The sequence below is a fragment of the Felis catus genome, chromosome B3 (assembly GCF_018350175.1).
Source record: "Felis catus isolate Fca126 chromosome B3, F.catus_Fca126_mat1.0, whole genome shotgun sequence".
Classification (NCBI taxonomy): domain Eukaryota; kingdom Metazoa; phylum Chordata; class Mammalia; order Carnivora; family Felidae; genus Felis; species Felis catus.
The window spans coordinates 5,217,027-5,233,026 of record NC_058373.1 but is presented as its reverse complement, the minus strand read 5'-3'; the positions used below and the strand labels follow the sequence as shown (position 1 = coordinate 5,233,026).

Below are 16,000 nucleotides of genomic sequence, written 5' to 3'. Positions count from 1 at the left end.
GAAGTGAAACGTCTCGCCAGCTCCCACCACCACCACCTGATCCAGAAGGCAGGGCCAGCAACGCGAGCCGGGGGTGGGGGGGGTGGGGGGAGGGCAGGACGGCCACCCCGGCTGGGGACCAGAGCTGCGGTGATTCCCACGCTATGCCTCAAGAGTTCAGTCTTTGCGAGCTGGCCGCTGAAGTCCTCACTCCCGGGGACTCCCGGGGACTTTTGAGGTTAGTGGGGCTGCACAGGCTCAGAGGAACAGGCGAACAAGCAGGCACAATGCTAGCTGCTCGGGGGCCTCGGTGGAAGCCTCCCCTCTGGGGCGCTGCCGTGAATGTGGCTCAATTTCAATGACACCCGGACTCTGTGTCTCTCCCGCTCAAGCTTCGGGTTCCCGGGAGAGAACGTCCGATCGGCCAGATGGATCAAGCAAGAGCGGCCAGGGGACTGGGGCTGGGTTGGCCTGGCTTCCGGGAAGGGAGGTCCCGGCTTGTGAGGCTCTCCCATCAGTAACCCCGGCCCTGGCAAGGTGCAGGGCTTGCTGAGGAGAAACGCAGCCCCTGTGGAAACTGGTTAAGGAAGAGTCGGTACTCACGAGGCCCGGCTTTGAGCAGGTGGAGACTCAGCATCCTCTGAGGTGAGTCCTGAGGCTCCGGAACCGGGAAAGAGCTGAGGATGACCCCTGCACCCTGGCCAGACTGGCCGGTCCCCCCGGTTCCTTAGGGAGAGAAGATGGGGGCTCAGACAGGACCCCTCTGCGTGCCGAGAAAATTCTATTCAGTGCTCCTTTCAGAGTGTGAGCTTGGTGGTCTCAGCAAATCCTTTTACTGTGTTTCTGAAGTCCGGTAATAAAGGGCCGACTTATTAAAAAGAATTACGGCAAACATGACCAGCTAACATTTAGGGAGCACTTGCTAGGGGCAGGCACAAGCCCACGAGGTGGGCATCGTCGTCCCCATTTTATAGATGAGGAGACTGGAGCACACAGAGGCCACTGACTTGCCCTGGCTTCACAGCCAGGACGGGCAGAGACACGTCTGAACCCAGGTCTCTAATTCCAGAGCCCATGCGCTCAGCCCCTAAGCAACATTGCCTCTAGGTCTGGTTCCTTGCAACGCAGGCTGACCGCACGTCTCTCTTTGGTTGGCCGTCCCTGATTACGTCCGTTGTCCCGGCACGATTATTGTTTTTATTAAAAAAATTGTTTAATGTTTATTTGTTTTTGAGAGAGAGACAGACAGACAGAGAGGAAGAGGAGGAGGGGCAGAGAGAGGGAGACGCACCGTCTGAAGCAGGCTCCAGGCTCTGAGCTGTCAGCACAGAGCCCGACGCGGGGCTCGAACTCATGAACTGTAAGATCATGACCTGAGCCGAAGTCGGACGCTTCACCGACGGAGCCACCCAGGCACCCCCGTCCTGGCATAATTATGAATAGTGTCTGCTTTGCCTCTCAGAAAGTGTCCAGGTTTGGATGATGAATTTTAAGGAAACTAGGCTAGCTGGAACCTAGGTTGTCACGGCAAGATGCTGGTGGGCAGAGTTTGGAAACCCCAGTTTGCAGCTACCCCTCCCAACCCCAGAACCCTGGCTCTGGTGTTCATCCCCCTGGGACAGACCTCCATTGTGCCATCACTGCCTCCCGGTTACTTGGACACCTTGCAAACTGGCCTTCCAAGGTTTCTGTGGCTCCAGGGTTCTTTGTTTATATTCTCCCCGTCCCCACCCCTCTCATACGAACTTACCAGGTCGTCTCCCTGTTTCCATTCCTTAGCCTATCAAAAGAGGCCGTTGTCCGAATGTTCCCAGGTGAGGGCAGCTGTGCTCTGAGTGTTTTCCCTGGCAGTGGATACCAAAGTGTGGGGCTTTTGAACCTTCTTGTGCAAATTTGCAGATGTGTCCTGGAAGCAGAGGCCTTGGGCTCTCCACTGAGACCGGCTGTCCTGGAGAGGTTGCAGATGGAAAGGATGACTTTGGGTGCCATTCAACTGGGCACCGGGTTGTCAGAATTGAGTCAGACACCGTCCTCGCCTCAAGCTGCTCATAGACCAGAGGGAAGCCAGACTCTACAACAAAATCAGTTCTAGGGTTAATAAAGTAAAGCTGTGGGACAAAGTACAGCTCAAGCACAAAAGAGAAAACGGACAGAGAAAGTGCATTGGTCAACCATCACCGCAGCAATGCTGCGTAACAAATGGCCCCTTCATTCAATGGCTTACATTATACGCATGTACTTCTGACTCCACTGCCAGTTTGGCTGGGCCTAGCTAGATTGGCTCCTGGCAGGGGTTTGGTTGAGGTCTGTTTTGGAACGAGCGGGCTATGCAGGGGGGAACTGTGCTCCTAGCAATGACGGAAGCCCAAGTAGGCATGCTCTGCCACCAAGCCCATGTCGTGGTTGGCTCCACGTCTGGTCTCTAAACATCTCATCAGCCATCTCATCACTCTTCCCACAGTGGGAGAGGAGGGAAGTAAATATTTGCCAAATAATGATCCAAACGTCACAGAAGGGCTTCACAGGGGAGGTGGCATTTGACCTAGGCACTGAAGAAGTTGGATTTCTCCAAGTGCAGACAGGAGAGGGCACTGCTGTTAACGGGATGAAATGTACGGGGGTGAGGGTAGCGACGGGAAACATGGTCACGGAGGTTCTCTGGGCCAGAAGCCTGGCCTGTCCTTTCTTTCCACACAATATTCCATACCCCTCTCTGCACCCCCACCCCCTCGTCGTTTCCCTTCTTTCCAAAATCTAAAACTTCAACTGTGTATCGCCACATACAAGTTCAAGACTCGGTTTTCAGCAAGCAATCATCTTGGTGAGTGCAGTGCTCGACCCAAACTGGGGATTTGTGCCGGTTTCACCGGGCATCCGTCAGCCCGTTCGACCATCCACCTACCCCCGGGCCGCGCTTCAGGTCTCCAGACCTGCAGCCTGGCAGCCGCAACCCAGAGGCTGGGACCGACAGGACCCTCTCGGGGAACAGAGTCCTTGAAGGCCAAGTCAGGGTGTTAGGAGGAGCTCCCAGCTGAAGGACTCGGGAACAGAGGACCAGGAAGCTCATTCGGAAAGGACTGGCCGTGAGCAGAACACCCATATGCTTGCACGGAACTGAGCCAAACAATGGTGGGAAGGATGGTTACAGGACAGGATGCAAGGAGCCCAGAACTCGACGAGGTAAAAATAAGAACTCACAGCTTCTGGGAGGGGAAGGGGATAGGAAGCGGGTGAGCTCATTTCCTCGTCCCAAATCACCGGCTGTCAAGAGATGCCATCTACAGTGGAAACATGTTTAAAGAATGAATCCCGCCTCTTGGTATTTTTCTTTCCTTTTAGGGAAATAATTGAGAAACATAAGAAGCACAATCATTTGCAGTTGGGCAATGTCTTCAGTTACATCCAGGCTTCCTTTTGTTCTGTTGAATTTAAGTACTTCCCTCCCCCCCCCCCCCCCCGAAAGAGCGTGTATCATTGCAGGAGCCCTTTTCTGGGAAAGATTTCCATCCGTCCATCTGTCCTTCTCTCTGAAAATGGACGGAGAAAGAGGTCGCCGCCGAGAATTCTGGGGGCGCTGGTGTCCACTGGAGCATTTTCTGTTTGTACTCTTGAGTGTGACACGAGTGTCTCATAACGAGCGGGGCGCTATTCTAAAAACAAAACCTTAAAAAAAAATACATTTCTGGAAAAGAGAAATGGGGCGGGGGTGGCTCCGGAGCTCCCGCCCAGCCTCCCCCCCTCCCCCCTCCCCCCTCTTCCCTCCCCCCACTCCGCGGTGAGGACGCGCGTCGTCCCCGTTGGTGGCCGGGGCGGGGCGGGGCCGGGCCCCCAGCTGCGAGGTCACCGCGGGAGGGCGAGGCCACGCGGTTTCCGGAGCTCCGCTTGCACAACTGAGCCTCGGGAGCCCGTGCTGCGGCCGGTGGGAGGCGCCCGGCCTGGGGCGCAGAGCGTGTGCCCCGCCTTGAGCCGGGTGACTGCGCCTCTTGTAAACCCAGGAAGTCACCCTGCCCTGCCTTACGTTCAGGTGGCCGTGAGGGACGTGTGGTGGGCAGTGTCTGGCGTCCGCGGCTGAATGGTCACTGGACAGACCTCTCGGTGCACTCGGCGGTCAGAGGATCCAGTTGGAACCAGCACGGCCTCCACCCCGGTCCAGAGGCTAAATTTAAGAGGGTCAGGTGGCTCAATCCTGCTGTTTCTGGGTCGGAACAGCCACTCTTACGGTCTCAGCTCCATCTAGTGTCCGCACTGGGACACAGTCGCATGTAAGGGGCTTCTTGATTTCCATACTTGCCAAGGGTACAGCATTCATTAGGCCAATAGGACGAAAATAAGGTCAAAACATTCCTCTCTGTACTAGGATTTCGTATTTGAAAGCGAGCATTGTACAAGTTCAGTGCTACGAAAGGCTTGTGCCTCCTGCCTTTGAGAGGGCAGCATATTCACACAACAGACAATACCTGTAACGATTGACATTTATTGAATGTTTGTCAGGTGCTGGGCACAATTGTAGGTCCTTTGTGTGCGTTCATTTTACCCTCCACGGCGCTATTAAATGGGGGAGGGCGCTTGTCCCGTTTTATAGATAGGGACCCTGAGGCGCACAGTGAAATTCGTTACTCTGTTGATTTCTGAAGGCACGCTGGGGCTGTCTTACGGGGCTGGAGGTGAGGAGGTAGCCAGGCCATGAGGCTGAGGAGAGAATGGAGGCTGAGATGGCCCTGGGACTCGGGGGCTGGGTCTGACAAGTGAAGGGGAGGGGCGTGCAGGACGGCTTGCATCCAGCTTTACTGTCAGGGTGGAGACCGTGGTCTCAGAGGGAGCATACAGGAGTTTGAGAGTATTTCCTGAGCACCTGCTACATGCCAGGCCCGGAGAAGGGGACTTTAGTGAGCAAGCGTGGCCCCTGTCCTGGCAGTCTAGACTCCCGCGGAGAAGGTGGATGTCCGAGGGTGATTATGGGTGCTCGCTGGTGCACACAGATCCACGAAGGACGAAGGCAGCTGGCGGCATGGGGTGGGGTGCAGGTGAACCTGAGCGAACAGGTGGGTGGGGTAGGGGGCTGCGTGTGGGGGTCTACTTGGAGCACTGGACAGGTGGCCTGGGGACCGCTGATCTGAAGCGGAAAAGATGGCCAGGGAGGAGGATACACGGAGGAAATGGACATGTGACCTGAGTGATCAAGAACCAAAGAGAGGGTTTGGGGGGGAAGCGAGTGGCCACAGGGCTTAAAGGTCAGGAGAGGGACTGGACAGGCGAGAGGGGCTGGGACCGGGTGTTGGGCAGAGGGGTTTGCAGCCGGGTCAAGAGAAGGGTATGAGTAGAGCATGATCAACTCTTCCAGGAGGGAGAGCAGACAAGGTGAGGTCCAAGGAGAAGCCAGGTTGGGGAAGGGTTGTTTCCTTCTGTTTGTTGTTAGTGAGGAGGAGACAAGGCACATATGTACAGGAAGAAGAGTCTGGAGAGGGATGAGGTCTGGGGCGGCGGGACGTTACCGCAGGAAGAGCAGATCAGCCACCGTGTGGCAAGCGAGAACTAGGTAAGGTGGCGGGGGAAGGTACCGGGGAGGGACAGAGACTTGGGGTAATTTGGGAAAGGCGGAGGGATGGACGGCAGGTGGGGCGCTGAGGGAGCTGCCCCCAGGGGCCTGAATGTCTGGGCGTCTGGAGAGGGGAGGTCCGGAACACTCCTGAGAGGCAGGAGAGGATCGGCTTAGGGGACAGAGTGGGGTTGCTGGTCTTCTCCCGTGGGGATCCCAGCAGGGAAAGGCCGAGGATCAGAGCCGGAGGAGGGCTGCGACCCTGTCACGGAGGCCACCGCTCAGGGAAGGGAGGAAAGCCAGGAGAGGCCCGCGAGGCCGAAAGAAGGGTCAAGGGAGAGAATTCTCAGTGGGGTCAAAGGACAGGGTGTGTGCGGACCAGAGCAGACATGGTGGCCCGGGAAGTCGGGCCATAGACGGGATTTCTGAGTAAGCCTTCGGCAGAGTCACCTTTGTGACGAGCCCTGGACGTGGCTGAGGAGATGGGTCTGAAGGAGGCATGGCTGGGGTAGGGGGCATGGGGGTGAACTGGCCTGGAAACCTGCTGGAAAGTGGAGGGGACAGGGCCGGGCAGAAAACAGAGCCCAGGCTCTTGGCGAGGAGGGGAGTGCTGGGGGTGGGGGCGGAACGTGACAGCAGGACACCGGGGGAAGGAGCATCAGTGGCCTGAACCTCCAAAGGGGAGGGGTCTTAGGTGAGGGCCGGAGCAGGGGTCTGGAAGGGGCGCTGCCAGGCCACCCTCTGCCCTTGGTACCCACGGCTTCAGAGGAACCACGTGCCCAATTTCAGGCCCCACTCTCCCGGGCACAGGGGCAAGAGCGCGTGTTAGGAACACATGACAAGCGGGGCCCACGCAGGACCCGCCGAGCCAAGGACCCGGAAGCCCAGCGACAGGCCTAGCTGCGAAGGCGGCGCGTCCCCAAGTTCACGTCGCCCGAGGCTGAAGGAAAACACCGAGCGCAGATACAACCTTATTGTACTGCTTTTAATTACGAAAGATGTAAAACGACGTATTATAAAACTTGGAAGCTACTTTATACAAATTCCAATCTTTAAATATTGTTTAACAAGGGACCTGGGAGTTAGGACACTGGCAGAAAGTCTGATTAGTTGCTGTGAGGGCTCCTTCGCCAAGCAACGGAACCCTCTGTGCATGACAGAGCCGACGGGAGTCAGAGCTGGAAAGGTCTTCGAATGCGCACGTGGGCCGGCACACAGGAGAAGTGAGATGGGACAAAGGAGAATTTACGGTGGTCTTGACGTGATCAAAAAATGTTTCTCCTAACACCGTGTGTCCTAAAAACCACAACTGTATGGAAATGAGGAAAAAAATGGAACACAGATAGGTTTTTAGTTCTATATTGTTTAACTGCTAATAAATGAGAATAGTACAGCCATCGGTTTCTTGTAACAAGACTAAATATCGGAAGATAGTTTATTCTGATGTATGCAGCCACTTCAGATGCCGAGGGCCTCGCCTGGTTTGTTGCAAAGGCAGCGATGAGCGTAGGCTTACGCGCTGGAGGTCGGAGGGACACCCGTCCGCGGGTGTCCTTGACACTGGCTAAGCAAAGTGGGTCGTATAATGCCCAACACCTTTTCACGGGAAAAGAATGGGCTGGTGGACCTAAGGACAAATTTAATTCAGTGCTAAACCTCATTGTCGTCATTACACTCCCCCAGACAAGTCACTTTTCCTGGGAGCCTCTGCACCAGTCCCAGGGAGAATGCCCTAGGGACGGCGGGTCTGCACCACGAGGGTCCCAGGCATCACGCTATACAGGCAGGACTGCTGTGCAGACAGAGGGCTGGGCCCCCGGCCCCACGGGTAAGGCACTGTGCAAAGAGTGGGTTATGCTGGTACCTAAAAAAAAAAAACAAAACCAAACTCCTAACAGGGGCACCGATCCCCGATCCCCGTCTGAGAGGCCAGGTCAGATTTCCCGGGGCCTGTGGCACAGGGCAGGCAGCACGGAGCCGGCTTCTTCCGCACGCTGGGGAATGGCGTAGCATCACAGGGAAAAGGCTTGTGCTTTAACAAAGAGTCACCCCCTCCCGAGATCCTCAGTATGAAAGTTTTAACTGGGAATGGGGCTTGGAGCTCAGGCAAGGACCCTGGGTGGATTTCCTAATTCAACGGCAGAGATTTGGGGCTAACGTGAAGCGGGGGACTCGGGCCCCACAGAGGCAGCTGTGCCATCAGGGTTATTTGTAAGACTGCAGGTGATGTGATCCCTCTGGAGACAGAAATGGAAAGAGGTCTGCAGAGGTTAACAGCCCAGGATCCCATTACGGACTCCTCTCGTCGTGGGGCACAGGGCGGTCTTGCTGCTGTGGGTGGGGGCGGTCCAGCAACCTTCAGCGACTCTGCCGGTGTCTCTGGAAAAGGCCGTGGCTGTCCCGGCAAAAGTTCCAGCGCCTTCCAGCTTTCCTTCAGTGCTCCTCTCCTCCCTAGCCCCTCCTGCCATGCCCACATTCTGCCCCATTGCCCAGGCCCATCCCCAGAGGTGCTCTTCAAACCCACCCGTCAGGCGTGTGGCCAGGGGTTAGGTCAGAAGGCCGGCAGTGGTGGAAATCCGCTAACACTACTTTATGCTAAAGTACTAATGGCCAACGATAGCTTCATGATTTAGGCCTTCCTTTTACTGCAGACTGTTTCTTCGATCTCAAAGAATGATGGTCTTTTTTGAAAGCAATTTAGAGCACAACACGGATCTGAAAGGAAAAAGATCTTTGGAGGTCGGGGCCTGGCCGGGATCCCCGGGGTCCCAGTGCCTGGGAGGCCCCAGTTTGCTCGGTGCCGTTCCGGTGGCGCTCAGAAGACAGCTTCCACCTACCTGCTGTGGTGCACACCCTCGAGGAGATCGGGGTGCCCTGTCTCATCGTGAATTTGGTCACCTAGTGTTAAAAGCATATTAAAGTGCATGCTGAACACGCACAAGTGTTCCAAAAAAAAAAAAAGCTAAAGCCTTGAGGTTTGGCAGGGAATGGGGGTACGCGAAAGATTAGACTGCCTCGTAGTGAGGCAGATTCATTCATTCCTCCGTTCGTCCGTTCATGCATTCAATGCACAGTTATGAGCACCTACTGAGTGCTGGCACTTGTTAGGAACTAGGGGTCTGATAATGAATAAGGCACGGTCCCTGCACTCGGGGAGCTTACAGCCTATCAGCCTAGCAGGGTTACATTCACACTCCCATGGCACAGAGAAACCCCCCCACCCCCCACCTTGCTGCTCAGACCTCCCGCCACCCCCTCCCAGCCGACTGCAGAGGGGGAGGCCGGCACCTGTCTGGAGCTCATCTGGAAGACATCGTGTGTCTTGCCCTCCGTGCTTTCCGCCCCAGCCGTCAAGAGGAAGCACTTTCCTCTTTTCGGGCTCATCCGTTACCAGGGGACTTTTGTTTGTTTTCAGTGACTGAATAAAATAGTCCTCCCTTTCCCCCCTCGTCCACAGGAAGAGGTGTCCCAAAGCAGCAGAAAGGAGATTACATACTTGGAGAAGACAAATGAGCATTCAGTTTGCGAAACTCGGGTCTGTGCTTGAAATCGTGGGAAGAATTCTTCATATTGGAATTAAGGCATCTCCGAGATCACGGCCGTCTGCCGTGCCCCGGGACCGCCCGCCACCAGCTGGCGGGTGCCCGGCCGGAAGCACGAGGGCAGAGGCGGCCTCGCGGTGCTGTGGTACCGTTGCTCGTGGCTGAGCCAGCTCCCGGAGGCCCGTGGCCCCCAACCGCCTCCGCTCCGGGCCCGATCTTCAGTGTTGACTGACATCAGTGGTTCTGGGCACAGCACCAGGCGACTGCCGCCCCCATCACAGGGTTCTTTTCTGCTTGTACACATGGACCGACTAGAGGGCCGAGAAAAAGACGCACCGGGCACGGTGATGACCGAGTCGTTGGGAGGCTCCCGGTCAGGTCAGCCGGCCTGCGGAGCATAACCCTCGCCGTAGGCCGGTGAGGCCGTGCATGGCTCTCTGGTCTAGAATAAGCCACGGCGTAGGAGACGGGACCTCGTCGCAAAGCCAGGAGTCATGGCGTTGGCTCCTGCCGTGTCAGAGGCCCGAGATGACTCAAGCCCGGTGGGCGGGGGGGGGGGGGGGGGGGGGTAGCTGGCTCCATTCCGTGCCGTCCTATTTCGGCGCCTTCAGAAAAGAATTCTGGTCCTGGTCTGTTCTGTTCACAGTCGGTCAGCCCGAAACGTCTCTTCAACAGAGGGGTCGAGCAGGCCCATGCTGGAGTCACTTAGCATGTTGAGTCCGTCCAGGCTCAGGGGTTCGATGTGGAGCTCTTCTTCCAGAGGAAATGGAGTGTCCGTGTGCAGGCTGGCCTCGGGCATGCCCGCCAGCGCACTGCTGAGGTCTTTGAACAGGCTGGTACTCGAGTCCTCTGGAGGGAGCAGCAAGGGGGAAAACAGGGCGGGTTAAGGGGCACACACAATGGAGGCTATCCCCTCAGAGGCCGTCCCTGTCGTCCTCCCCACCGTGACAGTGACTGCCTGTGTCCCACCCACTCCCAGGCGTCCAGGCGGCTCTAGAATCCACGCGCTTTTCCATCAGTTCCACGACCCTCTCATTTTTGCAGGCTTTTCTCCCTTTGAACTTCAAACTAACTAGTTCGGAAAAGGCTTGGAGCACCAGGCCCTTTCCCCACTGGCTCAGTGTCTCTGGGGCCGGGCACCTGCGTTTCAAAAAGGCAACGCTGCACCGGAGACCTTAATTTTTGGCCTCGTCTGATGTCGCGTATCCTATCTTACGACGGTGTGTGTGAAGGCACAACGAAACGAACACGGTAAGGAGGCTGAGGGCTGGCCCACGCTCACCTGTCAGGATGGTGTTTGGGAAATTCCCGCAGTTGGAATACAGGTTTGGTCTCAAGTGAAACGCGTCCTGTTCTCGCGGACCTTGTTCCACCAGGGGCACCTGGAAGCATCCAAGGTTACACTGTAAGGAATGACCTCTGCTTCCAAGGAGAGAATAATGCAAGGTGCTCCCAGAGCAAGACCGTCTTAGGGTCCCTTCTCTCTAGGATCCCACACAGAATATTCCTCTCAGGCAAGCAGGTGCTCGGGTGGAGGAGGGGGTCCCTGAGGCCCACAGTGTGGATGGCTCGTCCCCATTCACACACGGCCGGGCCCACTAAGCCATTAGGAGACATCAACAGTCATGGTCTCTGCAGCAGCTCTGGTCTCACACCTTCTCCCCCCAGCCACACCAAGGCCTTTGGACACACCGTCCGTGGGAGCCCTTCAAAGGTTCCAGATGTCACCAAGGAAGTGACGTGACCAGTGGACTCTTTCCTCCTTTGATTTCTAGAAAAATGAGGAGGTGATATCCTTTCCTTCTCAGGTGAAGGAACCTTAGGCAGGTCCCTCTCCATGAGAAAGCCTCGGTGAGGACTGGTCAGAACTGGACACGGTCTCCGGTGCCTTTCCAGAAATGCATATTCCAAACTATTTTTTAAAAATCTTTCAAAAGTATGCATTCCTATCATTTTTCAGGGAGACTCTCTGACTCATAAACTAAACCGGCTTCTTCAGAAAATGAGAAGGCAGGGACTACTGGTTTATGCCATGAGTCTTTACCATGGCCCACTCGGGAAACATCTGTTATTTATTTATTTTACTGTTGTAATTGTTATCAAGACCCGTAAGGGTGCCTGGATGGCTCTGCCAGTTAAGCATCCGACTCCGGGTTTGCGCTCAGATCATGATCTCATGGTTTGTTGGGATGGAGCCCATGTCTTTGTCTTTGTCGGGCTCTGCGCTGACAGCAGGGAGCCTGCTTGGGATTCTCTCTCTTCCTCTTTCTGCCCCTCCCCTACTCGCACGTGCTCACGCTCTCTCTCTCAAATAAAAAACATTGTAAAAATCTTAGAAAAAAAAAAAAGATCTGAAACCCTTCTCTTCTTAACCCATCCTAAGCCCAATCCACACTTAACACTATAAAATCTAGATATATTTTAAGTGATCGTTAGGGAGAACCTAAAAAGCAAAAGGAAGTGGTTGAATGAAAATATCTTAGGGGGGGCTCCTGGGTGGCTCAGTCGGTTGAGCGTCTGACTCTTGATTTTGGCTCAGGTCACGATCTTATGGTTCATGGGATCGAACCCCACATCGGGCTCTGTGCTGACAGCATGGAGCCTGCTTGGGATTCTCTCTCTCCCTCTTTCTCTGCACCTTCCCCCACTTGCATACGCATGTATGTACCTTCCCCCCTCTTTCAAAAATAAAGATGTTTAAAAAAAAAAAAAAGAAGGGGTGCCTGGGTGGCTCAGTCAGTTAAGCATCCGACTTCGGCTCAGGTCACGATCTTGCAGTTTGTGAGTTCGAGCCCCGTGCCGGGCTCCGTGCTAACAGCTCAGAGCCTGGAGCCCGCTTCGGATTCTGTGTCCCCCCCCTCTCTCTGCCCCTCCCATGCTGATGCTTTGTCTCTCTCTCAGTAATAAATAAACATTTAAAAAAAGTCCGTACAGAAAAAAAAGAAGAGGGGAACCTGGGTGGCTCAGTCAGTTAAGCCTCCAACTCTTGGTTTCATCTCAGGTCATGATTTCACAACTCGTGGGTTCGAGCCCCTCAGTGGACTCTGCCCTGAGAGCATGGAGCCTGCTTGGGATTCTCTGTCTCCCTCTCTTTCTCTCTGCCCCTCCCCCACTCATGCTCTCTCTCAAAAATATGTAAATAAACTTTCTTTTAAATTTAAAAAAGAAAAAAAAAGAAAAGAAAATATCTTTTTGGTCCCACCTGAGACCCTCCTGTGTCTCAGTCTCCTCAGCAGGATAGATCAGTGGACCGTGGTGGTCCCTTCTGCCATAAGCCATGCTACAAGTCCGTGCCTAGACCGTCACCAGACGTCTCCCACCCGCTTCTGCAGAGGCCGGCCACTAAACAAGGCAGCTGGCACCAGCACCTGAGGGCTAGGGGAGATTCCAGGCCCCCTCGGCCACTGAACACACCTGAACCCAGGGCAGTGGAGCACCTAATCCAGGATGCCAGAGACTCCCCAGGGAAATGGCCGAGGGAGCTCAGTCTACACCCTGAACAGGCTCAACAGTGTGGTTCCTGGTCGAAGGAAGAGGCACGCCTGGGTGATCACTCACCTGTTGAGGAAAGGCCGGGCCTGGCCTCATGGACTGCTGGTCAAAGCTCACATCCGGGAAGAAGTTGGTCACAGGTGAACCCTTATTGGAATAAGGAAGGGAACGTTTAGCTTGGACCTCGGGGTAAACTAAGTGTTCCCTCCCGACCGGTGTTCAGGACCCACCTGGGCGGAGAGGAGCTGGAAGCCAGAAGGAGGCAGGGATGAGGCCACCTGCGGCTGCTGAGCGGGGGGCTCCTGGGCATGGGGCTGCTGCAGGAGGGGCTGGGGGAGATCCTGGGGGGTGGGGTAAGGGGGCGGCGGGGACACCTGGGTTTGAGCGTCTGTGGGCAGGAAGGAGAGCGGGCTTCGATCCGAGGACACCATCTGTAAAACAAAGCCACTAATTAGCTTTGGTTGGCAGTTCTAGGGGTAAATCCTTTCAGATTAGGAGCCGTCAAAGCGAGAGAAAAGCCCAACTTCTTCTTCCCCTGGGCCCTCTGTGCTAGGCTCCCACTTCTGCTCCTTCAAAGTGACCTTAAGTCTCACTTCCCCACAAAACAGTTCCCATTCAATGACAATTTCTCGTGTCTTAAAAAAAAAAAAAAAAAAAGACAAAACAGAACCAAACACCTGCTAATTTAACCAGCATCCTCAGTGAAAATCATGTTTGTTTTTTTAAAGCCATAACTTCTGGTTTAAGATGGGGAAAAAAAAAATAACTTATCTCTGCTGCCTCCCCAAACTCTACTAAAAACACTAGCACAACACTGAACAACAGGAAACAGTAATGAATTAACACTTTAAAAAGAAATAACACCAGAATAATAAACAACACAGGGACGAAGAAAACGGGAGGGAAGAAAGTGGCAGCAAAATTCAGAGAACGAAAAGTGGATGGACGCACAGGCACTGGCTTAGCAGAGCTGAGAAAGACCAGAGGCAGTGGGGACCAACCAAGAGGCAGCCGGATTTCCATCACAGGGTCCCTGTGGCAGGCTGGGGGACAACAGGAAGCAGGGGTGAAGATCCAGAAGGATCCCCTCAGTTTGTGCAAGGCAAGGGTGGGCTTAGCCCTGGCCTGTGGGGAGACTGGGTGGGGGGGGGGGCGGTGGACAGCGCTCTGGAACCCGGCTGAGGGACCGCAAGGCACAGCAGAGCCCAGGAGGTGAGGCGCTCTACTGAAAACACAGGGTTCAAGAGAGCTCACTACTGCATCTTGAGGCTTCCCCCTTTCTTCCCCAGCTTGGGTCTCGGAAGACGGGATGCTGGACGTATGCCAGCGTCCTCTGGGGATCTGGCCAGCCCGAGAGAACATCCTGAAACTTACACGACACCAGGGATCCCCCACGTAAATGGCCAAGCTAGATCAGTCTACAGTGAAGACCATACTCACCAAGCCCACCCATCTACACAGGGCTTCCAATCAGTATTTCTGTGTCCTGTTCTTAAAGAGGAGCAGAGGGGCGCCCGGCTGGCTCAGTCGGTTAAGTGTCCGACTTCAGCCCAGGTCACGATCTCATAGTCTGTGAGTTCCAGCCCCACGTCAGACCCTATGCTGACAGCGCGGGGCCTGCTTTGGATTCTCTCTCTCCCTTTCTCTCTCTGCCCCTCCCCTGCTCTCTCGCTCTCAAAAATAAATATTAAAAAAAAACAAAAAAAAGATGAGCAGAGGGCCAAGGACCACAAGTCTGTGAGGAAACCATCTGAAGGGAAGTGAGAGACTAAGGCAGACATACAAAGGAAAGAAACTTGGAGAAATCTGCCGCAAGGAGTAGTCATGAAAAACAAAATTACCATTATGCTGTTTAGGGTATAAAAAAACCCTCATCTATTAAACACGTGTAATAAAATATTTGTGATAGGTATCTCTGCATACATTTTTTTCAAAGTAGGGATGTGGCTGAAACAGAATTACACAAACACCGATGATTGTTGAGGCTGGAGGATGAGTATAGAAGGATTCAGGACACTATATTCTCTACTTTTAGGCAACTTGGAGGATTTCTATTACAAAAAAAATACAAGAAACTCGAACAAAAATTACCACTGAAAACCTCAGAGGGGTGAAAAACTGCTATTGCGTCCACGGGAGGAGTATGATGCTGTAAAGAGGAACAATCGGAGAACAAACAAGAATTCTTGGCAATTTCAAAGTACAAGAGCAGGGACTCCTGGGGGGCTCAGTCGGTTCAGCGTCTGGCTCCTGATTTCGGCTCAGGTCATGATCTCACAGTTCGTGAGCTGGAGCCCCATGACGGGCTCCGCACTGACAGTGCAGAGCCCTCCTTGGACCTTTTTCTCCCTCCCTCGCCCTTAAAATAAATAACTAAACTTAAAGTAAAGTAAGATAATAAAAGTATGAGAGCAGAGATGAAAACTTGGCATAATAGCAGGCAGATAAAGTCGAGCAGTTCTCCCAGAGAGCAGGGTGAGAAGACGAGGAGAGAGAAAAATCGGGGCGTGAGAGGGAAAGGATGGGAGGCCCAACATTCACACAACAGGAGTTCTAGAAAGAGAGAACAGGGACATCAAAGGGAGGAAATCATCCAAGAAATAATTAAGGAGGATTTCCCAGAAATGAAGGATGATAAGAGTTTCCAGGTTGAGGAAACCCACCAAACATCCAGATTCATGTCAAGCCACATGATCGTCAAGTTTCAGAACCCTGGGGGACAAAAAGAAAATCCTACAAGCCCCCGGCGGGAAAAAAAGGAGATTTCGTTTGAAGTGTTAAGACTCAGGATAGCACTGGATTTCTCACTTGCAACTCTAGAAACCAAAAGGCAATGAATTAGTATCTTCAAAATGTTAAGAGAAAATTATTTCAGATTTCAATTCTATATCTAACCAATTATGTGTTCAATGACGGGTATTCTACCTGTCACGTTTAAGGACATATTTAAGTCATGTCAGCACCACATGTGCTCTTTCTTGGGGAGCTACTGGAGGGCTTGTGTTTCAAAGTACTGAGAGGAGATCTAGCCAGGCCCCAAGAGCCGGGATGGGATAAATAATACGTACACAGAAAACCAGACTAACAAAAAAGTAAGACATTTATTAACTCCCGGGTGAAGAAAAAAATGTTCATTTTGTTCTTTCTTTTTTTTTTTTTTTTAAGTGTTTATTTATTTTTGAGACACAGAGAGACAGAGCATGAGCATGGGAGGGGCAGAGAGAGAGGGAGACACAGAACCCGAAGCAGACTCCAGGCTCTGAGCTGTCAGCACAGAGCCCGACGCGGGGCTCAAACTCACAGACCGTGAGATCATGACATGAGCCCAAGTCGGACGCTTAACCGACTGAGCCACCCAGGCGCCCCTTGACTGCTCTATTATAACTGTGAAAGCACTAAACACTGAATATTGCTCTCATCAAAATTACAATACAGCACAGGGTGTGAGGAG

The 16,000-nt window shown here is 53.8% G+C and overlaps 1 protein-coding gene across 14 annotated transcripts in view; it reads right to left on the bottom strand.

Moving 5' to 3' along the window:
• Positions 1–16,000, bottom strand: part of CRTC3 (CREB regulated transcription coactivator 3) — a 156,198-nt gene that overhangs the window by 49,190 nt on the left and 91,008 nt on the right. For 11 of the 14 annotated variants that reach the window (XR_006598817.1, XR_006598819.1, XR_006598815.1 and 8 more), the window contains exons 12-19: positions 12,780–12,980; positions 12,616–12,696; positions 10,340–10,439; positions 9,012–9,906; positions 3,998–4,135; positions 3,178–3,311; positions 1,730–2,050; positions 583–705 (exon numbers count right to left, since the gene is read on the bottom strand). Coding sequence is in view for 1 of the 14 variants with exons in the window: in XM_023254890.2 (XP_023110658.2) it covers positions 9,698–9,906; positions 10,340–10,439; positions 12,616–12,696; positions 12,780–12,980 (591 nt within the window). In the remaining 13 variants the exon portion in view is untranslated. Of the gene's footprint in view, positions 1–582; positions 706–1,729; positions 2,051–3,177; positions 3,312–3,997; positions 4,136–6,479; positions 9,907–10,339; positions 10,440–12,615; positions 12,697–12,779; positions 12,981–16,000 lie in introns of those variants that run through there. The other 3 variants (XR_006598813.1, XR_006598812.1, XM_023254890.2) reach the window with 3 other exon arrangements.